A 23,574-nucleotide genomic window follows, 5' to 3' on the forward strand; every position below is an offset into this window, starting at 1 on the left:
CACAGGGTTTGTGCACGTGGGCCTCCTCTTCGCTCATGACCAGGCTTGAGGCGTGTGACCACTAGAGGGCAGGTCTGCGTTGAAGACGGAATTAACTTAGCTCACATGTTAGTGATGCCTTCTCTTTGCACAATAGAGCAGCAGTTTCCGAAATGTTCCTTGGAAGCCTCAGGGTTTATTTGCTTCAGAGGGTAAGGGAAACTGAAAGAGCTGGTCTCTAGCTACCCCGCCCCACTCCCTCCACAGTCAGCTCGGTTTGTACGTTGGGACTCTGCTTAGGACAACTGGTCCCACTTCTAAAAAGAATCTGGAAAACACTGGCCTGAAGCCGAGGTCGCTGACGGCTGACTCCATAGCCCTCAGAAACCAGGAGGGGTCCACAGGTGACCTTGGCTGCCCCCAGTGGTTGCCTGTGTCCTCGAGGCCATCATGCCTCTGAGGAGACTGCCTTTCAGGGGCTCCTCCTGCTCCCCCGGCCGTCTCTGCATGTGAACACGGGCTCACAGCCACTGCGTGTGTGGGCCTGGGAACGTCCCACTGTGCCTGGTTCATATGATACTTTTTTTGTTTTTAACGGCTGCACATGTGACATATAGAAGTTCCTAGGCAAGGGGCTGAATCAAAGCTGCAGCTGAGGCCTGTGCTGCAGCCACAGCCACAGCAACACTGGATCAGAGCTGCATCTGTGACCTACGATGCAGCTTGAAGTAACGCCGGATCCTTAACCCACTGAGCAAGGCCAGGAACTGAACCTGCATCCTCATAGACTATGTCAGGTTCTTAACCTGCTGAGCCATAATCAGAACTCCTCATATGCTGCTGCTGCTTCTTTTTTTCTTTCTTTTTTTTTTTTTTTTTTTTTTTTTTTTTTTTTTTCCCTTTTTTGGCCGCCTGAGGCATATGGAGTTCCCAGGCCAGGGATCAGATCTGGGCTACAGTTGCAACCTAAAACCTATGCTGACAGCTGGGGCAACGCCAGATCCTTAACCCACTGCACCAGGCCAGGGAATCAAACCTGTGTCCCAGCACTCCCAAGAGGCCTCCAATCCCATTGCACCACAGCGGGAACTTCTCATATACTTCTTTTAAAGAAACATTTAGAGTTTCTCTATGGTTCACTGGGTTAAGGATCTGGTGTTGTCACTGCTGTGGCTTTGAGTCGCTACTGTGGCGTGGATTCGATACCTGGGCCTGGAACTTCCACGTGCTGCAGGTGAAGCAAAAAAAAAAAAAAAAAAAAAAATTAGTAAACAGTCGTAAATATGGACGCTCAAACCTTCCAGAAATGATTTTCAGATCACAGGCTTTTGCAGGTATTTCTCAAGCTCGGCCAGACGATGGGGGATGGCCGGCAGCTGTGCCGGCGGAGGCCCCCTCCCCAGGCTTTCTCCGTGCGCCCACACACCCTGTCTCTTGAGGAAGAGAGAGCCCAGGGCAGAGGGAAGTTCACAGGCCTTTCCCTGGGGTCAGAAGGAAGGCGAGGGGGAGCGGGGGCTTGGGGGGACACGCCTGAGGAGGAGTCTGGGGACCAGAGAGGTGTCCGTGGGCCAGGCTCCGCTGATGCGGGTCTCTGTGCAGGCGCTGCGGGTGATGGGGAAGATGATGCGGGAGTGCTGGTATGCCAACGGCGCGGCCCGCCTCACCGCACTGCGCATCAAGAAGACCCTGTCCCAGCTCAGCGTGCAGGAGGACGTGAAGATCTAGCCGCCCCTCCCGACACGCCGCCCGGGCAGCGGGAACTACAGCCGAGCTGCCGTGTGGAGCAACAATGGAGGCCTACCTCTCGTTTCTGCCCAGCCCTCTGTGGCCAGGCGCCTGGCCCGCAAGAGGGACAGAGCCCGGGAGACTCGCTCGCTCCCACGTTGGGTTTGAGACACGGACACCTTTTATATTTACCTCCTAGTGGCATGGAGCCTCTGAGAGCGAATGGTGTGGAGACCTCGGTGCCACGACCCGGACTGGCTGTAGTGGGAAGTCCCGCCCGGCCCGGCGCATCTGGCAAGTAGCCTGGCGCGGGACGGCGGCGGCCGGGGAGGGCCCGGGAGGAGCTGAGCGGGGCCGGGGCCGCTGGTGCCGAGCGCGAGCTTTCCTCCGGGACCAACCGCAGCGCGGCGAGGCGGCCCAGAGGAACCAGAAGGACGGCCCCTCCTCCCCCGAGGACGCCCGGAGGGACTGCCGGCCGAGGCGGAGCGGGCCGCCCGTCTGTCCAGCCGTGTGTGCATGTGCCGAGGTGCGTCCCTGTTGTGCCTGGTCTGTGCCACGCCCTTACACGTGTGTGTGTACGTGTGTGTCTGTAGGTGCGCACTTAACCTGCTTGAGCTTTCTGTGCATGTGCAGGTCGGGGGTGTGGTCGTCGTGCCGTCTGGTCTGCGTGCTGGTGCCTCTGTCAGTAGCGAGCAGCGTCCTGTTCCCCCGGTGCCCTACCCCCCTTCCAGAACCCCCTCGTCCCCGTGGTACTCCCTCCCGGGCAGGCTGTGCCTCCGCCGTCGCCGTGTCAGCCCGGCCCTCCTTCCCCATTTCCGACCGCGGAACCAAAGCTGGCCCAGTTGTCCGCAGCAGACGAGGGTTTTGGGGTCCAGATTGGGGGGGGGGGATGGGCAGGGAAAGAATCTTGGCGGAAGCCTGCGGTGTTGTGCTCCGCGGCCACCGTGGGAAACGAGCCAGCCTGAGGGCATCAAGGAAGGGCCAAGGAATTTGAAGCCCAGATCTTGGGACTCAGATTGGAATGTCACATCTGTCTTTCATATCCCAGATTCTGGAAACAGCAGTGTACATTTTTGGTGGTGGTGGGTTTAGGGTGGGGAAGGGAAGGGAGGGGACAAGGAGCAGGGAGGGAGTCTGGGGCGGGAGGGAGGCATCTGCATGGGTCTTTTACTGGATTATCTGATCTCGGTGGAGGGAAGATGTGAGACTTGCATCCACTTCAGGGGCTTCTTTAGTAAAGGGAACGGCCGAGCTGAACCTGGTATTTAACCTGAGTGTAGTATTTAACGACGTCTAGAAGCACGGTTGTGGGTGGTGGTTTGGTCAGCATATCTTAGGTATATAATAACTTTGAAGCCATAACTTAACTGGAGTGGTTTGGTTTTCTTTTTTTTTTTATTTTATTTTTTTTAATTTTATTGGGAGGGTCTGGATTTTAACTTTTTTTAACTATTATTAAGTTTTTATAAAAAGAAAACCATCTCTGTGTGACAATTACCTCTCAGTCTATTTGTTTTTAAGGAAATCCCTATAAAAACAACCACACACACACAAAAGGCTCCAGTCAAACGCACATAGTTCAATCACACTGGAAATGTCTGTCTTTGGACCTGAGCCTGTTCCCCCTACTGAGCAGCAGGAGTCCCTCTGCCGGGGGTTCGGGGGTTGGTCTCTCTTGCGCTCTGCCTCCCCTCCCAGCCCCGTAAGTGGGTTTTGCACTGGGGCCCTAGCCTTCTGTGCATTATCCCGCAGGTTGCACCTCCTCCTCCGGGCATTTACTCAACAGACATTCGTTGTGGGCCTGTCAGGTGCCAGGCACTGCTCTGGGCACTGGCAAACACATCTGTGAACGAGACAGGCTTGGGTCCTCCTCTTGGAGCACTGACGACGGAACTGATTCAAGTTAGCGGGTGCCTGTTTTGAGACCAGAAGTTTTCCTAGTTGGTTCTGAGAGCCTTTTGAGCCTGGAGTGGTTGCTCTGATATCTCAGACCACCAAGGAGCAAGGATTGCCCCCCACCCCCACCCCCCCACCAAAGAGGCCGGCGGCAGGCAGTGAGACCCCCACCACTGCATCCCTCCGCAGCCCCCTTCCTGCCCCCGGGAGGCACAGCGTGTGTGCAGCCCCAGAGCACCCCTGCCTCCAGCCCAGCAACTCTCTGCCAAAGCCTGTGGAGGAGGGGAGAGCCTCTCCCTGCTCACGTCGGTCTCCCCGGGGCTCCTGGCCTTCCTATTTATTTTCCCGATGTACTGCTTCTTTCCTTGCGTAAAAGGAGATCGTCCCCTCACCCTTTGGGCCAATTTACTGGCCACTGATGAACTTCCCTCGCATACCAATCGTGTCATTGGGGGACCTTCTTCCCCACCCCTGCTGACGCCCCACCTGTCCACCCTGCGGCAGGCAGAGCGAGGCGGGTGCCAGGAGGTGATGGAATCAGACTCCTCCCCAGCCTCAGCCAGCCTCTGGGATCTGCCAACACTCCTCGACCCCAGGGACTCCCAAGCCACTCGGCCGCTCCCCAGGTGGCTCTGCTGTCCTCACCACACACTCCTCCAGCTTCGGGGAAGACTGAGCGGTTTGGGGAAGCTCCCAGCCCCGCTGCCGCCACCACCACCACCACTCTTAACCCAGGAGTTGGGAGTTAAAGAGTTGAGGAGAAACTAAAGCCGAGGTTTTGGCCCCCTGAGGCTAAACTAACCCTGATCCTTAGGGCTACCCACACCTCTGGATTCTGGATTCACAGACCAAGTCCAAGCCCGTTCTTATGTCGCCATCAAGGCCCCCGAACGGCATTCTCGGTACTTCTGTTTGTTTTTGTACATTTTATTAGAAAGGACTGTAAAATAGCCACTTAGACACTTTACCTCTTCAGTATGCAAGTGTAAATAAGTTGTAATATAGGAAATCTTTTGTTTTAATATAAGAATGAGCCTGTCCAGTTTCTGCTGTACATTATTAAAGTTTTATTCACAGAGCTTTTCTGGTGCCGTCTGTTTTATGTCTCTGGCCCGGCCACCCAGCCTTGTGGGCAGGTGCTCTCAGGGAGAGTCTCCCCTCCACCTGCCGGGGTTCGACATTGACACCAGCCGCAGTGGGTCACGGCAGACGAGGGCCCGACCGGATTGTGCTGGTCTTCCTGAGGCTGTTTCCGTGTGTTTCACAGGGGGGGTGGTCTGGCATGTGCCGGGGAGCCCAGGACGAACCGAACACCTGCCTTGGGCTTCGTGTTTGTCTTTCAGCATTTTTCTCTTCGTACAATAGAGGGTCTGGATCCTGGTAAGTCACAGACCACCTAGTCTCAAAGGCCGCCCGAGCTCTCCTCACTGTTAGCTTCTCCTTCCTCAATTGGAATATAAATGTGAACTTGGGGCTGGTCAGGTGACTTTGGGACAGGAATCTTCCATGGTTGCTCTGGGATTTTCAGCGTGTGGGTAGCTGTGAAGATCTTCCTATCTCTAGAGAGAGCAAGTCCTAGAATCACAGAATCTCGCGTTTCGATGGGACTCAGGAGTCGCTTGGCCCATCAGCTGTCAGGCACTTGCCCAGAATCCCTGCCAAGTGGTCCCGGGCCTTGTGCCATTACACTCAGACCATGGCCTACACGTGTGGGCCGTCTGCTTAGTGGACGGGTCTCCCTCACATGGAACTAGGCAGCCTCCCTTGACTTCTGGAGGTGGTTCAGAGCATATAGTCTTCCATTTAAGTTCCCTTAAAATACTTTAAGGCAGCTGATAGGTTATCATGGGCTAGAGAAATCTACCTCTAGAAGTTGGCTTTAAGTTTGGCACATATCCCAGTAGCCAAGACGAGCTGTTAATCCAGTTGTCCTTGCACCCTGGCCGTCATTCTCTTATAGATAAAAGAGAACAGCAGGAGCCCGGGTACCTTGCTGAAGCAGCAAGGTATTCTTGTGGCTGCTGCATCTCTTTGTCGGAAGGAAAGGTGAAGTGACTTGAAGTAGATCTCAACCCAGTTCAAAAGCCAATCTGCCAGGCATGGGCCCCAAATTCACTAGGCTGTAGACTGCAAGTTCAGCTTTACCATTTTGAACATCAGAAAGGCAGCCATTGGAGTTCCCTGGTGGCCTAGCGGTTAAGGATTCAGTGTTGTCACTGCTTTGGCTCGGGTTCGATCCCTGGCCTGGAGACTTCCACATGCCACACACAGGTGCAGCCAAAAGAAAAAGGAAAAGGCAACCTATTCTGGAACCTCTTCCTTGTCCTTGAAGGTGACCAACATTTCACCTTTGTAAGGCCCACCACACAGGAGACCAGAATTCACCTGGGAATGGTCCTCGAAGGTCAAGGCTAGGGGACGACAGGATAGAAAGGTTTAAGGAACAGTGGGATGGACTGGGCTCTACATAGATTATGATTAAGTGAGTATTTGTTGAGCCACCACAGTGTGTGAAGCAGTAGGCAGAATATAGAGATGTACAATCCGTGGCCCCTGCCCTTCGAGACAGAGAGAGAATTTGTACAGAGAATATTAGGGCAGATTCTAGCAAGTCCCATTAGAGAGCCTTACATAAAGCCTCAAAGAAGCACAGATGAGGTGCCTGAGGAAAGCAAGCCCTCTAGGGGCGCCCTGCCTGGGGGATGGACTAGTTAATAGATAAATACAATGGAGTGAGATTAAGTGCTGTGATAGGGATAGACACAGAACGCTCTGAAAACACAGGACAGACCGGAAGATGCAATAGAGATAACATGTCTTCTATTTTGAGGTAGGCACTGGCCTGCTCACTGGAGGTGGGGTGGCAGGCATCAATCAAAAAGAATGTGTCCGGGAGTTCCCGTCCTGGCTCGGTGGTTAACGAATCCGACTAGGAACCATGAGGTTGAGGGTTCAGTCCCTGGCCTTGCTCAGTGGGTTAAGGATCCGGCGTTGCCGTGAGCTGTGGTGTAGGTTGCAGACATGGCTCGGATCCCGAGTTGCTGTGGCTCTGATGTAGGCCAGCGGCTACCACTCCAATTGGACCCCTAGCCTGGGAACCTCCACATGCTGCGGAAGCAGCCCTAGAAAAGACAAAAAAAAAAAAAAAAAAAAAAAGAATGTATCAGCATTTGAGAACCACAGATGTTCAGGGAGTTCCCTAGTGCCTCAGTGGATTAAGGATCTGACATTAGCACTGCTGTGGCTCAGGTTGCTGCTGTGGCATGGGTTCGATCCCCGGCCCAGGAACTTACACATGCCACAGGCATGGCCAAAATACAAAACAAAACAAGCCATCACGTGCCAAGAAGTCAAAAGACTGCAATCTGAGGGCCACCAAGGCCATCACTTCCCTGGTGACAGCTACCTCAGATTGTTAATCTCAGTCTGAGCCTCGACCTCCAAATTTTTCTCAACAGCATGCTTATGTGGAGTTGTCGCCTCAGCGAACACCCCTTTGTCAGTCCTGATGTAGGGAATAGGCCATCGATGGGTTCTCAGCAGGGAGTGATGGGATCTGTGTTGGGGGGAAGAACACAGACCTAACTTGAGGAGACCTTTGCAGAGATGGTGGGGCAGGAAAAGCTGGAGGAAAGAGAGACAACGGGCAGGGGGTAGGACCGCGCACAGGTCTGGGGCGTGGTCAGCTCTGAGCAGTGACTTCCATTTGGAGTGAAGGGGAGAGTCTTAGCCTGGTGTACAATGCTGTCCCCTGGGGGAAGGAACCCGAACAGTTGTGTTTGCCAAGAGGGAGGAGATGTGGGGAGTCTGGGGCCCTAAAAGCCGTCATTTTCTGTCCTAGCTATCTGTATCAGTCTGAAATGAGGCGGGGTAAGAAAGTACGTTCTTTGTCCTTGGAGTGGTACGTGGATACTGTAGGAAAACCACAGAGCTGACCCTTCCTGCCTTTGCCAGTCTAACCTGCTCAAGCGCGGATACCAGGCCATCCAGAGGCCACCCATATCCAACACAGATAACCGCCACATTGGCCCTCCTCCGACTCCCAGACCCCCGAGAATTTGGGGCTGTGATGGGTATCCACTGCTGGGCTCCCCTGGGCCCCTGGGCCACACACACACTATCTTGTGGAAACTGTTGGGCAACAGTAGCCATTAAGAGAGACAACCACTCCCTGCCCCGTCAGCTGCCCGCCAGCTGCCAGGCCTCCCTCAGCGACTCACAAGTGGGGCCCAGCCCCTCATTCCTGCCCAGAGAGCCAGCTGAGTCCCAGGCCCTCGCCTTCCCACCTCCCACTCAGAAGCAGTGGCAGTACCCAGGGGAGCCCCAGCAAGGCCAGTCAGCTCCCTGGTCCCAGATGAAACAGTTCTGCTAGAGCTCAGACAAGGACTCGACGCCAGAGGGGCCTGGGCTTCTGGAGCTCTTGTCCCAAACACCTCGACCTCCTGATGGAAGCCTAGAGGTTGAACAGGTAGGCAAGGACAGGACTCAGGAGACCACTGACTGTTAGGATATCTGGGCAAGGGCTTGTCACAAAGAAAAGGGGTCTTGGAGTCCCGATTGTGGCGTAGTGGAAACGAATCCGACTAGTATCCATGAGGATGCGGGTTCAATCCCTGGCCTTGCTCAGTGGGTTGGTTGGGGATCTGGTGCTAAGCTGTGTTGTAGGTCACAGGTCCAACTCAGAGCTGGCATTGCTGTGGCTGTGACCAAGGCCAGCAGCTACAGCTCCGATATGACCCCTAGCCTGGGAACTTCCATATGCTACAGGTGTGGCCCTAAAAAGCAAAAAAAGAAAAGGGGTCTTACCTAGGCCTTGTCCCTTAGCCAAGCCCCCGCTGTCTGTGCCCCCACCACAGACCAAGCCCTGCCTACCCTGAGAGCTAGGAGCCAGGGCAGCTGGAGCCAAAGGAAGCCAAGCCTGGGGAGCTCATTCTGAAAGCCTGGGACTTGCTCAGGAATAAGGTACAGATTGAGTGCAGATGTCTGAGGAGCCAGAGTGATGGGGCTTTTGCAAGGAGGCTTCCGGAGGGAGAAGAACAGAGGGGGAGGTCTGTGGCTGCGGGCAGCACGCAGCACGCAGCACGCAGCAGCATCTTACCCCCGCTCATCCCAGCCTTAAGGAGCAGCAGAAGATGGGATGAGGAGAGCAGATGCTAGGCAAGAGACTCAGGCTCAGGAGGAAGTCGTGGAGGGTTGGAAAAGGCAAAGCTTCAAGAGCCTCGTGTACTGCCTGGCGCGTGCAGGTTCCTGCTAGGCGGAAGCCCGCCAGCTGTCTTCCCTCTCCCGGAGGAGTTTCACCTGCAGCAGGGCAGCACCGGCTTAGGTCCAAAACACAACTTCCTAACAGGTGTGAAAACTCCAAAACTCGGTGACTGAGGTGGAGCATGATGTCTCAGCTGGACGCACACCCTCCTGGGTGGGAGAGGAGGGGTCCTTAAACCTGGCTGGGATTCCAGGTGGAGTTTCCTACCAGCCAGCCAGCCCTTCAGAGTCAGATTTGAAGATTTGCCAAGAGATTCATGGCCACCAGAGGGCACCAGCACTCCACAGTGTGGCATTCTGGGCTCCCCCATCACCTTCCTGGAGAAACTGAGGAGGTGGGGAGGAGGAAGCAGGCACAGACAGATCTCTGCGCTCTCAGGAGAGCTACCAGCAGCTGAATTAAATAGTCTCCAGGGAGTTCCCATTGTGGCTCAGTGGGCTAAGAACCTGTCATAGTGTCCATGAGGCTATGGGTTTGATCCCTGGTCTCGCTCAGTGGGTTAAGGATCTGGCATTGCTGTGAACTGCGGTGTGGGTCACAGACGTGACTCAGATCCCGAGTTGCCATGGCTGTGGTGTAGGCCGGTCGCTGTAGCTCCAACTCGACCCCTAGTCTGGGAACCTCCATATTCCTTAGGTGCGGCCCTAAAAAGCAAAAATAAAGAAGTCGTCTCCAGAGTCAGGACAGCTGGGTTCTAGTGGGTTCTAGTGCCTGATCTGTCACCATCTTCCCCTCCCTGGCTGGCCTCAGTTCACCTCCTTCGTTGATGAGGGCTTGGGCCACCTGGCATCCTTTCTGGACCCCAAGGCCATTTCTGGCCCTGAAGTTCTGGGATTTGAGGAAGTCACGCAATGAGCCTGACGGAAGTTGCATCTCCTGGGCCTGCCTTTACTCTGGGGTTCTCTAGGGACCCCTGCCTGGCAGGAAGAGGAACCATGTGTGCCCTTTCTGGTGCTGTTCTCTCACTTGGAGGTGGGGAGGCCGACTGGCCTGGCTACTGAGAGGAGGTCTCCGTCTCCACGTCACCCTGAAGGAGGAAGGTCTCAGCAGGGCTGGCAGACACAGGTGCGGTGACACTCATGACACCTCCAGGTTTCAGGCAAAGAAGTGTCCCTTGGGTAACCCCCGGGATAGGTGGGGTGGCCGTATGGAAGAGACATAAGATGCCATTTTGAGGGAACCTTCCCGGTTAAGCCTGGGAGTGAAGAAAATAGAAACCATCGCCTCTCCTGCCTTTGCTCGCCTCCCCATCCCCACCCCCACCACAGACGCCGTCTGTCAGGAGCAGGCAGCAGACGGTCCAGGGGTCCATCTGTGCTAATGCTTCACAATAGAGTCCCGTGTTTCCCCACCAACACCCCCTCTGCCCCTCCACTGATGGCCACTTGACGGTGCCAAGGGGGAAGGTGGGAGGAGGGAGAGGAAGGCACTAAGAGAGCCAGCACTTGGCTCCTGGCAGTCCCCAATCCGCCCCCTGCCCCCCACCCAACAAGCATCCTGCCATCTGGACTTGTGTAATCACTGCGGGGTGGAGAAGCACCCCCTCCCACCCACACCTCCTGTAGGGGCTGGGGCTCCAGGGGCCTGGGGGCGGGGAAGAGACAGACAGGGCCCAAGGAGACAGAGACAGACCCCATGGACTGAGAGAGAGAGGCGACAGAAAGCCTTTCCTGGCCTCCCCAGGTTGATGGGCCTCTAGCCCCTCTGCACTCTGCACGCCATGCCTCTAACACAGCACAGGCCCCTGTACCACTCCCTACCTGCCCAAGAGCCTCTCTAACCCACTGCGCACCTGGCCCGGAGCAGGGCTTCAGCAGAGGATGGAGAAGGGCAGAAGACAGCATCGCATAGTGGTTAGATGGCAGGCTCTGCAACCAGGCTGCTCAGGTTTGAGTCGGCTTTGCCTCAGAGTGGCCTAGAGCAAATTCCTTTACCTCTCGGAGCCTCAGTTGCCTCTAGTGCAAGGGATGAAAACAGTACCTATTTCAAAGAGTTGTCATGAAGACCGAATGCATTCATTAACGTGTGCAAAAGACACGCAGAAGAGTGTGCACAGCCCATGGTAAATGCTCAATAAATGTCAGCTATAAAGGAGTAACACAGCTTTGGGAACTCTGGAGGAGGGGACAGATGAGGACAGTGCATTGCTGGCTTCCGTTTAATGGCAAACCTCAGGATGTGGAGCCCCCAGCTTGTGATGCTGACGCTCTGTGGTGGCTGGCCACTCTTCAGACGCCAGGTCTGGCCTTCCACTTCCTCCTCTCATTTCTTATTTGGGTACCACTGACGACAGAGACTTCGGCTGGGCCATTCCTACCCCCCCCCCACACACACACCCCATGGCCTGGAAGCCACTGGCAACACAACCCCACAGGGAGCTGGTATGGTCCTCTAGAAAGGTCAGGGAATGGCTGAGCACCATCCCCCAACCCCGAGCACCTGCTCAGCACGGTCACATCCCCTGCCATGAGTTGGTCCCACAGCAAAGATCTCTCTGCTGGGAAAAGGCGATCTGAGCTCCAACCTCAAGAGCTGTTTGTCCAGGAGGGACCCCCTCTTAACCCTCTGAGTGGACAGGCCAGAATTAAGTCTACAAATTTCTGGGTTTCCACTTCTTCCCTTTCCCCTTGACTTGGGAAGGGGAGGCAGCCGCTTTCAACTCTTCTGGGACCGATGCATAAAGGGGAAATCCTGGGCCCTTTCACTCATTGCGGCGTCTGCATGGTCACGGTCACGTCAGGGCCTTTACCCCTCACCCTGCCTCCTTCTCTTTGCCTTAAGTCTCCTGCAGCCCCGGATCTCCTAGAATCTTACTCTGGGCCTCCAAACCGCCTCAAAAGGACTCCTTAATGTCGCTCCACCGCCAGACTCCTCGGATCTCCAAAGCCCTAAAATTTCAAATCTGGTGCACAAGGCCCTTCGCAGGCCCCTCCCCACTCCTCAGGTATCACGGAGATGCCCTGCCCCCTATCCCCTCCGCGGGTAGCTCTTCCCCCTGTTGAGCGCTCGGGTCCCCAAGAGTTTCCCCAGCATCGGCAGGCCTCCGGAGCGGGGGCGGGGCTCCCGGGCAGCGGCCCCTCGGTGGGCGGAGCCGGTCGCGCTGGGGGCGTGGCCCCGCGAGGCCGCTCCTCCCCCGCCCCTCAGCCCGCCCGGCTCTCCGAACCTATAAAGGGAGGCGACCCACCACCCTCCCAGCTGGCATCTCCGAGCCGTCGCCAGCCCCACCGCGCACACCGAGGGGCACCGGGCGCCGGAGCCATGACCCTCCGCCGACTCAGGAAGCTGCAGCAGAAAGAGGAGGCGACGGCCGCCCCGGACCCAGCTGCCCGGGCTCCCGACTCGGAAGCTGCGCCCGCTGCTCCGACCCCGACCCCGGCCTCAGGCCCCCCTGCCGCAGCCGCCAGCCCTGGGACCCCTGGGGACGAGCTGTACGCGGCGCTGGAGGACTATCACCCGGCCGAGCTGTACCGCGCGCTCGCCGTGTCCGGGGGCACCCTGCCCCGCCGAAAGGTGCGTACCCCCCAACTCCCACGGCCCCCCAGCCCTCGGCGCCATCCGATGTCCCTTCCTCAGGGTCCGCGTAACCCGCAACAGCCCCCATCCGTGCCTGCCGATCCCTATGCACTTCTAGGGTCCCCGAGTGCCTCTCCATTCCTCACCAGCCCGCTGACCCCCACGACACGTTCAGATCCTGCTGGGTCCCCTCGGCCCTCTGCCCAGAAGGCGCAAGCTCCTCCACCCGCGGCCCCGGCCCCCCGCCGCCCCCGAGCTGGGCGGCTCTCCACTCCCAACGCGCCGCCGCCCCGGTCGCCCCTCTCCTTCCTGCCGCCTCCCCAGATCCCCTTCTCCTTCAGCACCCCCAGCCCCACCTCCCCAAGTCCGGTGTCTCGAGGCCCCCAGGACCCCTTGTCTGGGCTTCTTCAGTGGGAGTGGGGAGGCCTCGGGCTGGGGTCCCGCCTCTCGCCCAGACAAGTTGAGGGTCCGCCGGCCCCGGGTGGGGAGGAGGGCGGCGGACGCGCCGCGTGCCTTCTCTCCGGGGAAGTGAGAGCGGCGCCGCCAACTCCGAGAGCTCACCCTTCCGAAGGGACGCCCGGATTCCTGGGCTCGGGGCCTGCCCTGCGTCTGAGTGCGGGGCGTGAGGCCACCGCTCCCTGGACGTCAGCCGCCGCGACCGGACGCGGTGGGAGGGGAAGCCGGGCGCCCGCGGGGCAGGAAGGATGCGGGCCGCGCCCGCCCTCTGAGTGGCCCCCGCCGGCGGGCTCTTTCCTTTGGCCTGAGGGGGACCCGAGCGCTCTGAAAGGAGAACTCAAGACCCGGGTTCAGGAGAGGGGGCTGGTGGCCTTTCCCCTCTCAGCTCCCCCCACCCTTTCCCCTGGCTCCCCCCACCCCCAACACAATGAGCAGCTTGTTGAGAATTTGCATTTTATGAAAATCGGGTGGAAAACAAAGGGGTCTCTCTATGTTGCCCAGTCCTTCCCCCCCTGGCCCCTTTGGGAATTGTCCCCACCCCTGAGGCCCATCTTTGGTTCCCAAGAAAGAGGGTTTCCTTCTCTTTCCTCCTTGGGGCAGCCTGAGGGGAGGTTTAACAAGGACACTGACCAGGAAGGCCTTGGGCTGTTTGGGGCACACAGAACAACGATGGACCTGGGCCTGGACTTTTTCCCAGGAATAATAATTTAGGGAGAGAGACTAGTTTTTCAGGGACCCAAAAGAAGTAGGGACCTTCCGCTCTGTCATCCCCCACACCAAAAACAAAACAAAGCAGAAAAACCAAAAAACACCCAAACTCCCAATCTCTCTCCTTGAGAATAGTGAGACTTAAGGACAAGTTTGAGATCTAAGTGGGGTTTTTTTGTCCCAGAAAACAACAAAATATATGGCAAAATTGAAAGGCCCGGGTGGAGCTAAACACAGCTGCCACTTGCAGCTGTATCCAGAGCTGGTCCCTGAAAAGGTCTGTACTTTGGGGTCCCTCTGTCCCCTGCCTTTCCATGCTCAGGCTGAAACTGTCAGCCAGCCCTCCACACCTGGCCTCTGACCCCAGCTCTCCCAAGCCACGCTCTGCAGCTGATAAATTAGGAGGAGAGACCCATGTGGTCCTGGGGGCTCTGGAGTATCTAGACAGGCAAGCCCAGGGGCCTCCTGCCCCTCTCTGAATAACACCTGAGACGAACCCTTGCTTCAGCTGGTAGGGTCTAGGGCTCCTGAGCCCCTGTAGATACACGCCCTGGGGGTGGAGTCTCTCCTATCTAGATTAATGACCCCCCCACACACCAGACTGGGAACCAGCACAGGGCTTCATGCACCCAGCACCCATGAGGGCTGTTGTGTCTCCACAGTCCTGGTTATGGGGGTGGGTAAAGCTTGGGGAGAAAGTTATGGGGATACTGACAGTGGCACTCTGCAGGTAGCTACACCAGCAGGAGAGCAGATGTGGAGCTGGGGCCGGGTAGACGGGCAACAGGGACTGGGATGCTGGGTCTGAGGCCAGAGCCCAGGCGAGGAGCTCCCCAAAGGCGGGCTCTCAGCATCTGCTTCAAGACGGCTCCCTCTCACCTGCTCCTTCCTGATTCTCCTTCCCACCCAGGGCTCCGGATTCCGCTGGAAGAGTCTCAGCCAGAGTCCTGAACAGCAGCGGTGAGTCACCGTTACCCCAGCCCCTAGACGGGTCCAAAAGGGTGAGGTGCTGGGGTGGGGGCAGCACGACACAGCATCTCAGGCCAGCCAGTGGGGAGTCACGCTCCTGCCCTTTCAGCACGGCTCCCTCACTGAGAATGGGGGGCAGGTGGGGGTGTGGGCTGTGTCAGGGGGGTGGCAAAGGAAGGAGGTAGGCACTTTTGAGTCATCAGGTGCTCCTCAAGCCGCCCCCAGTCCCTGCCAGGTCCCCCTCCCTGGAGAGAGCTGCTCTGGGGGGGGGGGAAGCAGGAGAGGTCTTTGGGGCTCAACCGAGCCCTCCCAGCCCCAGCAAACCTCGAGGGCCCAAACCATGTTCCAGCTGCTCAAGTGGAGCGGCCCCTGCCTCCAGAATTTCAGTCCTCTGCTGGTCCCATCCTGGGGCAGGGGTGCCTCTTAGGAAGGCTTTGAGATGAGGGCAGAAGGAGGTGCTGACTCTGGCCCCACTCTGCCCATGTCCCATCTTGATTCAGGCCTGGCTTCTTCCAGAATGGATCAGCAGACTATGGCCTGCTGGCCAGGTTGGCCTGACTGAGCCTTGAACTAAGAGTCCTTTTTATATTTCTAAAGGGCTCTAAAAACAAAAACAAAGAACCATGTAGGACAGAGGCTGTCCACTATTTTAGGTCTCAAAAAGAAAGGCTAAAATGTTTTCTGTCTGACCCTTTGCAGAAAAAGGTTGCCAGTCCTTCTAGAAACCCAGAGAGCCCTGGAGTAGATACAGCAGTCACCCTGCTCCCCACCCCAACACACACAGAGGGGGAAAAGCCTGCATTCAAAGCAGGGAGGAGCTCAGGCTGGGGTTGGGAGTTGCTGCTCTGCTCTTGGGCGGGAGGGTATGCGGGGCAGGTTTGGGCCCTGAGAGGCCTGGGTCTCCAGGGCCTTTCTGAGGCCACGAGGCGGCTCGAAGGGGCCTTAACTCTGCCTCTGGCAGGCCGGGAAGGAAGGGGATGGGGGTGGGCAGAGGAAACTCTGGGCTCCCCCAGCAGGCGAGGATCTGGAGCAACTCCAGACCATTGTGTCCAGTGGGCAGGCCGTCAGTCAGTGCGGGAAGGGGCGGCCTCGAGGCTCCCCTCCCCCCTCCCGAGCCCTCACATCTGGTGGGCTGGCCCCACCGCAGCTGGGAGGAGCAGCTGTGGTCTGGGCCCGAGCCTCGTGACCGGCCTCTGGGGGTGGGGCCAGCCCTCTCCCCAAGGCTCCGGAGCCGCCAAGGAGCAGAGGACGCCCTAGGCTGGGGCCGAAGTGGGGGCCTCAGCTAGCCAGCAAGTGGTATTCTGGGGCTCACTGGAAAGCTGGGCGTGTGGCCCAAAAACTCAGCTAGCCCCCCGGGCCCCGGGGGCCAGGCATTCCTGTGCCTCCCTCTCCAGAGGCTGGATTGATTCTGTGTGGCTCCCTGAAGCTACCTACGGTCAGCTACACATGGGGAAGGACGTGCCGGCAACCTGTGACCCGTGTGACATGTCTCTGGGACAGTGAGCCCGGCCCAGATGTTCCGGAGCAGACCCCAGCATCAGTGGGGGCCACGCTCTGGGACCACCCAGCTCCTTTTAATCCTGACAGTCTTTCCTGTGTCTCCTGCAGGAAGGTTCTGACTCTGGAGAAGGAGGAGAACCAGACCTTTGGCTTTGAGATCCAGGTGGGAGAAGCGGGGTGCTGAGGAGGGGAGGCGCGGGGAGGCCAGTCTGCGGGATGGGTGGATCCTGTCCCAGCCTTGGGCTGAGGGCCCCCTGTGTGTTACAGACTTACGGCCTCCACCACCGCGAGGAGCAGCGTGTGGAGATGGTGACCTTTGTCTGCCGGGTTCATGAGTCCAGTCCTGCCCAGCTGGCTGGGCTCACACCAGGTGAGGCCCGAGCCCAGGACGCAGGGCTCTGGGAGGGCGGTGTGACCCTACTCCCAAGCGGAGGGGGCAAGAAATCTCATCCGAGGAGTTCCCCTTGTGGTGCAGCTGAAACGCATCCAACTAGTATCCATGAGGATACGGTTCGATCCCCGGCCTCACTCAGTGGGTTGAGGATCCAGCGTTGCCGTGAGCTGTGGTGTAGGTCGCAGACACGGCTCGGATCCCATGTTGCTGTGGCTGTGGTGTAGGATGGCGGCTACAACTCCGATTTGACCCCTAGGCTGGGAACCTCCATAAGCTGTGGGTGAGGCCCTAAAAAGAAAAAAAAAAAAAAAAAAAAAGAAATCTCTTCTGAAACCACTCCCCCTTTCCTCCTCCTCTTTTGAGAAGACCAGAAAGAAAGAATGGATTGGATCCAGGCAAATGTGCCATTTACTGCGTGATCTTTAGCAGTCCCATCTGCAGACTGGGGGCAGTGACCTGTCCTCACCTCGGTGTAGTGAGGGGATTCCCTGGGCACAGAACCGAGCCCTGGTAAAGGCACATGCTGCTGCTGTCCTGCCTCCTCCTGGCCATCTGGCCATCTGGCCATCAGGCATGGACAGGAGTTGGGGAAGGAACAACATTCCATTAGAGCCGCTTAATACTGGGGATCAGGGCCTTACTTGGCCCCAACCTGGCCCAATACTTCCTCTAGCAAGGAAATGGTGCCTCCAGTAAGAGACCCTTGGGACTGGCCAGATCTAGAGTCCCAAGTCCCAGGAAGGGGCAGCCTGAGACCACAAGAACTGACCTCCTGTCACCATTCTCTTCCCTAAGCCCTCACCTCCTGGCCCGTTGCTCAGCAGCCCCAGGGAGCTAGAGGGGTTCATTGCAATTTTGCAAAGGAGTTTCAGCTCCACTCTCCCTTCTAATCTCAAGGGTAGCCATAGCAGGGATCCCCACCGCTTTTCCGGATGGGAGATGAGCCCTCAGAAATGGTGGCCAGCCCTGCCTGAGCTCAGGAGGCTCCACGGTGGCCCAGGGCATCAGAGGCTGAGGCCACTTATGCCTGGGGCCAGTGTTAGTTCCCAGCTGGTTGCTACTCACCCAGCCCCCTTCCTGTCTGCTGGGTCTCATGACAGCCTGTGGGCTGAACCAAAATAACCAGCTCTGGGGGCAGCCCAGGCTTGAGGGGAGGGCTCAGCCCTTGAAGACGGCGCTTCCTGAGGGTGAGGTGGGGCGGATGGGTGGGGGGGGAGGTGTCCGAGGCCCTGGCCCCTGTGCTGGGGTGTTGGGCCTGGACCAGATCTCCTCAGAACCATGAGTGGGGGTAGGGAGTACAGGCAAATTCTATGGGGTTATTACCCCTAACCTTTCTGGAGAAGGTAAGGGGCTGAGATTCTCCCACGTGCCCCACGGAGCAGATGCCAAGCCCCTCTCTGCCTGGCAGGGGACACCATTGCCAGTGTCAATGGGCTGAATGTGGAAGGCATCCGGCATCGAGAGATTGTTGACATCATCAAGGCGTCTGGCAACGTTCTCAGGTAAGTCCAGGTGCCTCGGTCCCTGGCAGGGGAGGGGGGGACAGGGGACCTGAGCTCAGCCTCCCTCAGAGTTTCCCCACCCCCTGGGCTCACTCAGCCTTCGATTCCCCAACCTCCTCAGACTGGAAACTCTGTACGGGACATCAATTCGGAAGGCAGAGCTGGAAGCTCGTCTGCAGTACCTAAAGGTAAGGCAGCCCAGAGACTTGCTGCCGCCACCACCTCCTCTTCCCAAGCCCCTGCCCCTGCAGGCCCGGGTCTCTTTTAGTTTATCTTCCTGGACCTCCTTTTAACCTAAAGGTTTCTTCTGTGTACTCCCTGATCCCTCAGTCTGCAGCCACCTCCCCCCCTAGTTGCTTGCTAGCTCCTGACAGCGAGGCGGGGGGTGTCTCTTGCAGCAAACCCTGTATGAGAAGTGGGGAGAATACAGGTCCCTAATGGTGCAGGAGCAGCGCCTGGTGCACGGTGAGTAGAGGAGGGCTGTGCCCGGTCACTGGCACCCCTACCATACCGTCTTCCCTGCTTCCCGCTCCAAAGTTAAAGAAAGCTGCTACTACCGGTGCAGCGCTGTAACATTTTTAGGTAATCCTTATACCTGTGCTCTGAGGAAAGTGCTAGATCCCGCCATCTCCATTTTACAGATGGGAACACCGAGGCTCAAAGAGCTTGTTTCAGACCCCTTGGCGGCTCTTGTGTCATCAGTGGGCCTCATAAAGCTCTGAGTGTCAAAGATCCGCTTGAGGGAGGTGGGGGCTCAAGGTTGTGCCCCGCCCACGGGCCACGCAGACGGTCAGGAAGGAAGGAGCCAAGGTCTCCTGCCCTCGCCCTCTGACGGTCCTCCCTCGTGTCCTCCGCCCCGCAGGCCTCGTGGTGAAGGATCCGAGCATCTACGACACGCTGGAGTCGGTGCGCTCCTGCCTGTACGGCGCCGGCCTGCTCCCGGGCTCGCTGCCCTTCGGGCCCCTGCTGGCCGCGCCCGGGGGTCCCCGCGGGGCCGCGCGGCGGGCCGGGGGCGACGCGGACGACGCCGTCTACCACACGTGCTTCTTCGGGGGCGCCGAGCCGCCCGCGCCGCCACCGCCGCCCCCCGCGCGCGCGCCCGGCCCGGGCCCCGCCGCCGTCTCGGCCCCGGGGTCCCGGGCGCTGCTGAGCCGCAGCGCCAGCGTGCGGTGCGCGGGCCCGGGGGGCGGCGGCGGGGGCGGGGGCGCGCCGGGCGCGCTCTGGACTGAGGCCCGCGAGCAGGCCCTGTGCGGCCCGGGCCTGCGCAAGACCAAGTACCGCAGCTTCCGCCGGCGGCTGCTCAAGTTCATCCCCGGACTCAACCGCTCCCTGGAGGAGGAGGAGAGCCAGCTGTAGGGGCGGGGGCGGGTGGGGGAAGGTATTTATTTATTTATTCGTTTCAGCCAGTGCAGAAAGGGGACAGGGGCGGCCGCCCGGCCGAGGGGACCCCAGGAGCCCAGAGCAGCGGGAGAGGGTCCTAGCCAGCCAGCCAGCCCAGCTAGCCTTGCTCGGTTCGTCGTTTGTCTCTGCGGAGTGGTGAACCCGGGTCCAGACCCCTCTCCTCCCCCTCCCCAAAGCCGGAGTGGGAGGTGGGCCCGGGAGAACCAGGCAAGCTCGGGGTTGGGAGAGGTTCGGGGGCCAAAGATGCGGCGTGCCATCCTACATCTGGGTCAGTAGTGCCTTGTGGGGTGTCGAGGAGAACCCCTCCTCCGGGTGGGGGGGTCCCTGTCCCACGAAGCCCTCTCCTCAGCTTTACTCTCCTCCCACCCTTGGCCTTGGGGACAAACGTGGTCGTTCCCCCACCCTCCACATACGTATGCGGATCCAGTTAACCAGCGGCCCGCCTCAGGGGCCCAAGGTGCTGGTCCCCCTCTCTCTCCCGACCTTGACCCCTAAGGCCTTGGCTCCTCCCAGGGGCGTGTAACTAAGCGGGGTCCTGTCGGGCAGGGGTCCTGGGTTCTCGGCCTGTCGGGGGACAGGAGTGGGCACGTCCGGGTCGGGTGGGGGCAGCACAGACTGTTCCACCGTTTTGCATATTGTTGCTTCTGAACCACAAACTATAAAATTGACGGTTTTTTGCATCTGTGTCAGCGTGGTGACTGCCTGAGGGGGAGGATTGGGTTCGGGCAAGCTCTGACTCCACCGTACACCCGCCCCCCAACACACACACACACACACACACACTATTTTACATCTTATCTGCTTGGAGCCTGCAGCCGGGGAAATAGACTGGAGGATTTGAACTTACATGTATGGGCCTGAACTAAAGGCCCCACATCACTTTAGAACTCGGGCTTCTGGTTTAATGCATCTTAAACCTTCCACCCCTGGAGTTCCTGTCATGGCTCTGTGGAAATGAATCTGACTAGTATCCATGAGGATGAAGGTTTGATCCCTGGCATCGAACACGGGGTTAAGGATCCTGAGTTACTGTGAGCTGTGGTGTAGGTCACAGGTGCTGCTGGGATCCACCGTGGCTGTGGCTGTGGATGTGGCTGTGGCTGTGGTGTAGACCGGCAGCTACAGCTCCGATTTGACCCCTAGCCTAGGAACGTTCATATACTGCAGGTGTGGCCCTAAAAAGACCAAAAAAAAAGAAAACAGAACCTGTCCCTAAAATCACAACGGGTGGGGGTCAAGGGTCCTCTCTAGAGTCCTTAGCTATCCTTGTGTAACTAACTAGCACGCTCTCCCTCCCATAGAGGAGAACTTAGCCATTATCCACCCAACCTGTGACAGGCACAGTCATGGTTCACTTGTTCTAGAACACCTCAAAGGCTTCCCATGCTCCTAGAATAGGATTCTAACTCCTCTGCAGGGGTATCTGACGCCTGCCTACCTCATTTGCTGGCCTCCCCTCTCGCTCCGTGCTCCGGCCGCCTTGCCCACAGTAGACTTCGGATGCCCTGCCCTCAGCATCTGTGGGCTTGCTCTGCCCATGGTTGACTCCTTGGGTACTCAGCTCTACCTCCCCAAGGCCCTCCTATCTGGTCTGAAATACCCTCTCTTGCGCCCTCTGCTGTGACAGAGGCTTGTTCTATTTCTATCACGCTACTCATCCCCTTTGGAAACTGTCTTGTTTTGACTTTTGCCTGGTTGTTCACTCCTTGCAGCAGGACTCAGGGCCCTCTTCTGTCTACTCACTGCTCTATTTCTTGCCCAACACTAGCCCATAGTAGAACCTCAGTAGACAGAGTGTGTGCTCAAAGCATCTCCAAGAGGTGGTCACCACCTTTGGGGTGACCCAGGCAAGTGACCTGTCCAGAGTCACACAGAAAGTAAGTTGGGCCCAAGACTTGAGCCCCCTGTGTCAGTGCTCCTCCTTGGCAGAAATCAAAATACAGGGGGTGGCTTTAAGAGGTCTAGATGGGGAGTTGCCATTGTGCTCACAGAGTTAAGAACCCAGCTAGTATCTATGAGGATGTGGGTTCGATCCCTGGCCTTGCTCAGTGGGTTAAGGATCCTGAGTTGCCATAAGCTGTGGTGTAGGTTGTAGACGTGGCTTGAATCCTGCATTGCTGTGGCTGTGGTGTAGGCCAGCAGCTACAACTCCGATTCAACCCCTAGCCTGGGAACCTCCATATGCCGCAGGTGCGGCCCTAAAAAGTAAAATAAATAAATAAATACATACATACCTAAGTGAGGAGTTCCTGTTGTGGCTCAATGGACTACGAACCTGAGTAGTGTCCATGAGGATTCAGGTTCGATCCCTGGTCTCGCTCAGTGGGTTAAGGAGCGAGAGCCATGAGCTGTGGTGTAGGTCACAGATGCGGCTTGGATCCTGTGTTGCTGTGGCTGTGGTGTAGGCTGGCGGCTACAGCTCTGATTAGACCCCTAGCCTGGGAACCTCCATATGCCACAGGTGAGGCCCTAAGGAAAAAAAAAAAAAGTAAATAAACAAATAAATACCTAAGTGATTAAAAAAAAGGATAAAATCCAAACGCTTCATTGTGGTCACAACGTGTTGTCCCTCTGGGCAGACAAATTACAAAAAGGCATCTATTGTTATGGGTTGATACCTGCCACATGGGTCCAATCATTTGGCAACAAGGAAGCTTTGTGCAGTGCACAACCTTTGCAACTAAACTGGAGTGCCCTGCATGAGGCTCTCCGGGATCTGGGCCTTGCCCCTCTCTTCGAGCTCAAATTGTTTCTCCTTCTATGTCATTGATCATACTTAAGCCACATTATTATTTCCAGCCCTCAAATATGCCAAATTCTTTCCTGCCTCTGGCTCTTTCTCTCGACCTGAGATAGTCTTCTTTGCAAGACTGATTCCGCTGTCCTCGGATCTCATATTAAACATCACCTCCTTAAAGAGGTGATATGGGAGTTCCCATCATGGCACAGTGGTAATGAATCCGACTAGGAACCATGAGGTTTCAGGTTCAATCCCTGGCCTCGCTCAGTGGGTTGAGGATCTGGCATTGCCACGAGCTATGGTGTGGATCACAGACGCGGCTCGGATCTGGCCTTGCTGTGGCTGTGGTGTAGGCCAGCAGCTGTAGCTCTGATTAGACCCCTAGCCTGGGAACCTCCATATGCCACGGGTATGGCCCTAAAAAAACAAAAAAACAAACAAACAAAAAAAAAAGAGGTGATATGATCAGAAGTAGTTCCCTGCCCCCATTATTTGAGGCCTCTGTTTTTCATTCTTCATAGCACTTACTTCCAATTGGTAATCATACCGACCTCTCTGTGAGCTGTCTTTTGCTTTTCTCAGGCAGGAAACGCAGCTGTGTTTACACTGTACCTCCAGGGCCTAAGAGCCTGGCACCCGGCAGGTGCTCAATACACGGGGCTGCCTTCTCGAGACTAGCCCGGCAGAGGGGTGACCACCAGCTCCCCACATCTCAGCCCTGCAGGGCGGGGTGAGGAGGGCCCTTCCCTGCTCCATCTGCAGCTGGCATCTGTGGGCCCCTCGCAAATCCCTTCGGGGCTGGGGTGGGCTCCAGCCAGGGCACCTGCACCTGGCGGCCCTGCCCTCCCTGGTCCTGGGGAGGGAGGACATTTGATTAAGAAAATGGAGCTTCCCCAAGCTCCCTGTTTGAACAGCTGCTCTGCCGTGATGACAAACAGCAGCTCCCGGGGGCTCAGGTCTAGGGGAGGGGCTCTCTCACACCTTTGTTCCCAGAGCCCCGGGCCCCAGGCTGCCAGGAGACCAGCTGCCTGGGCACACCCTAGCACCTTCCTGGGGGTGGGGGGCTGCCAGGGCCTCCCTGGCTTTCTCCTCCCTGAATAGATTCCCCTCCTGTCTCCTGCCAGTCCGTCCCCCGCCCCCCATGCAGCTAGTGTTGGCTGCGACGGCAGTACCCCTCACCCAGGCCGAAGAAGGGGGCTCCTGGCTGGCTGTGTGCATCCCGAGGAGGAGGGTGAGGGGGTGCCCAGGGCGGGCCTGGATCCCACCTCTCAGCTGATGGGATGACGGCACCAGCACAGCAGCCTCCTGCCGTGTAGGTGGGTGACAGGGAGTGACTAATGTGCGAGCTGCGATGCTAAAAATTAACCCAAAGATCGTGTTTGGTGGAGGGGTGGGGGTGGATGGGAAAGGAGCAGGGACTGGGAATACTGTGTGGTCGGTATTCCCCCTGCCCTGCCTCCCCTCCTCCACCTCCCACCAGCCTTCTGGTCCTCTCAAAGCCTCAGGGGACTCTGCGGGAGCCCTGCCC

The 23,574-nt window shown here is 57.7% G+C and overlaps 2 protein-coding genes across 3 annotated transcripts in view; both read left to right on the forward strand.

Moving 5' to 3' along the window:
• Nucleotides 1–4,679, forward strand: part of ACVR1B (activin A receptor type 1B) — a 36,405-nt gene extending 31,726 nt beyond the window's left edge. The window contains exon 9 of one of the 2 annotated variants that reach the window (NM_001195322.1): nucleotides 1,579–1,704. In NM_001195322.1, coding sequence (NP_001182251.1) covers nucleotides 1,579–1,704 — 126 coding nt within the window. Of the gene's footprint in view, nucleotides 1–1,578 lie in introns of both variants that reach the window. The other variant, XM_013988268.2, reaches the window with a different exon arrangement.
• GRASP (general receptor for phosphoinositides 1 associated scaffold protein) lies at nucleotides 11,578–19,986 on the forward strand. Its single transcript, XM_003126148.4, has 8 exons — nucleotides 11,578–12,373; nucleotides 14,451–14,500; nucleotides 16,118–16,172; nucleotides 16,277–16,379; nucleotides 17,812–17,905; nucleotides 18,027–18,093; nucleotides 18,304–18,370; nucleotides 18,768–19,986. The coding sequence occupies exons 1-8, from the start codon at nucleotides 11,819–11,821 to the stop codon at nucleotides 19,259–19,261; spliced, it is 1,485 nt and encodes a 494-aa protein (XP_003126196.2). The 5' UTR covers nucleotides 11,578–11,818; the 3' UTR covers nucleotides 19,262–19,986.

This window comes from Sus scrofa, chromosome 5 (genome assembly GCF_000003025.6).
Source record: "Sus scrofa isolate TJ Tabasco breed Duroc chromosome 5, Sscrofa11.1, whole genome shotgun sequence".
NCBI classification, from domain to species: Eukaryota; Metazoa; Chordata; class Mammalia; order Artiodactyla; family Suidae; genus Sus; species Sus scrofa.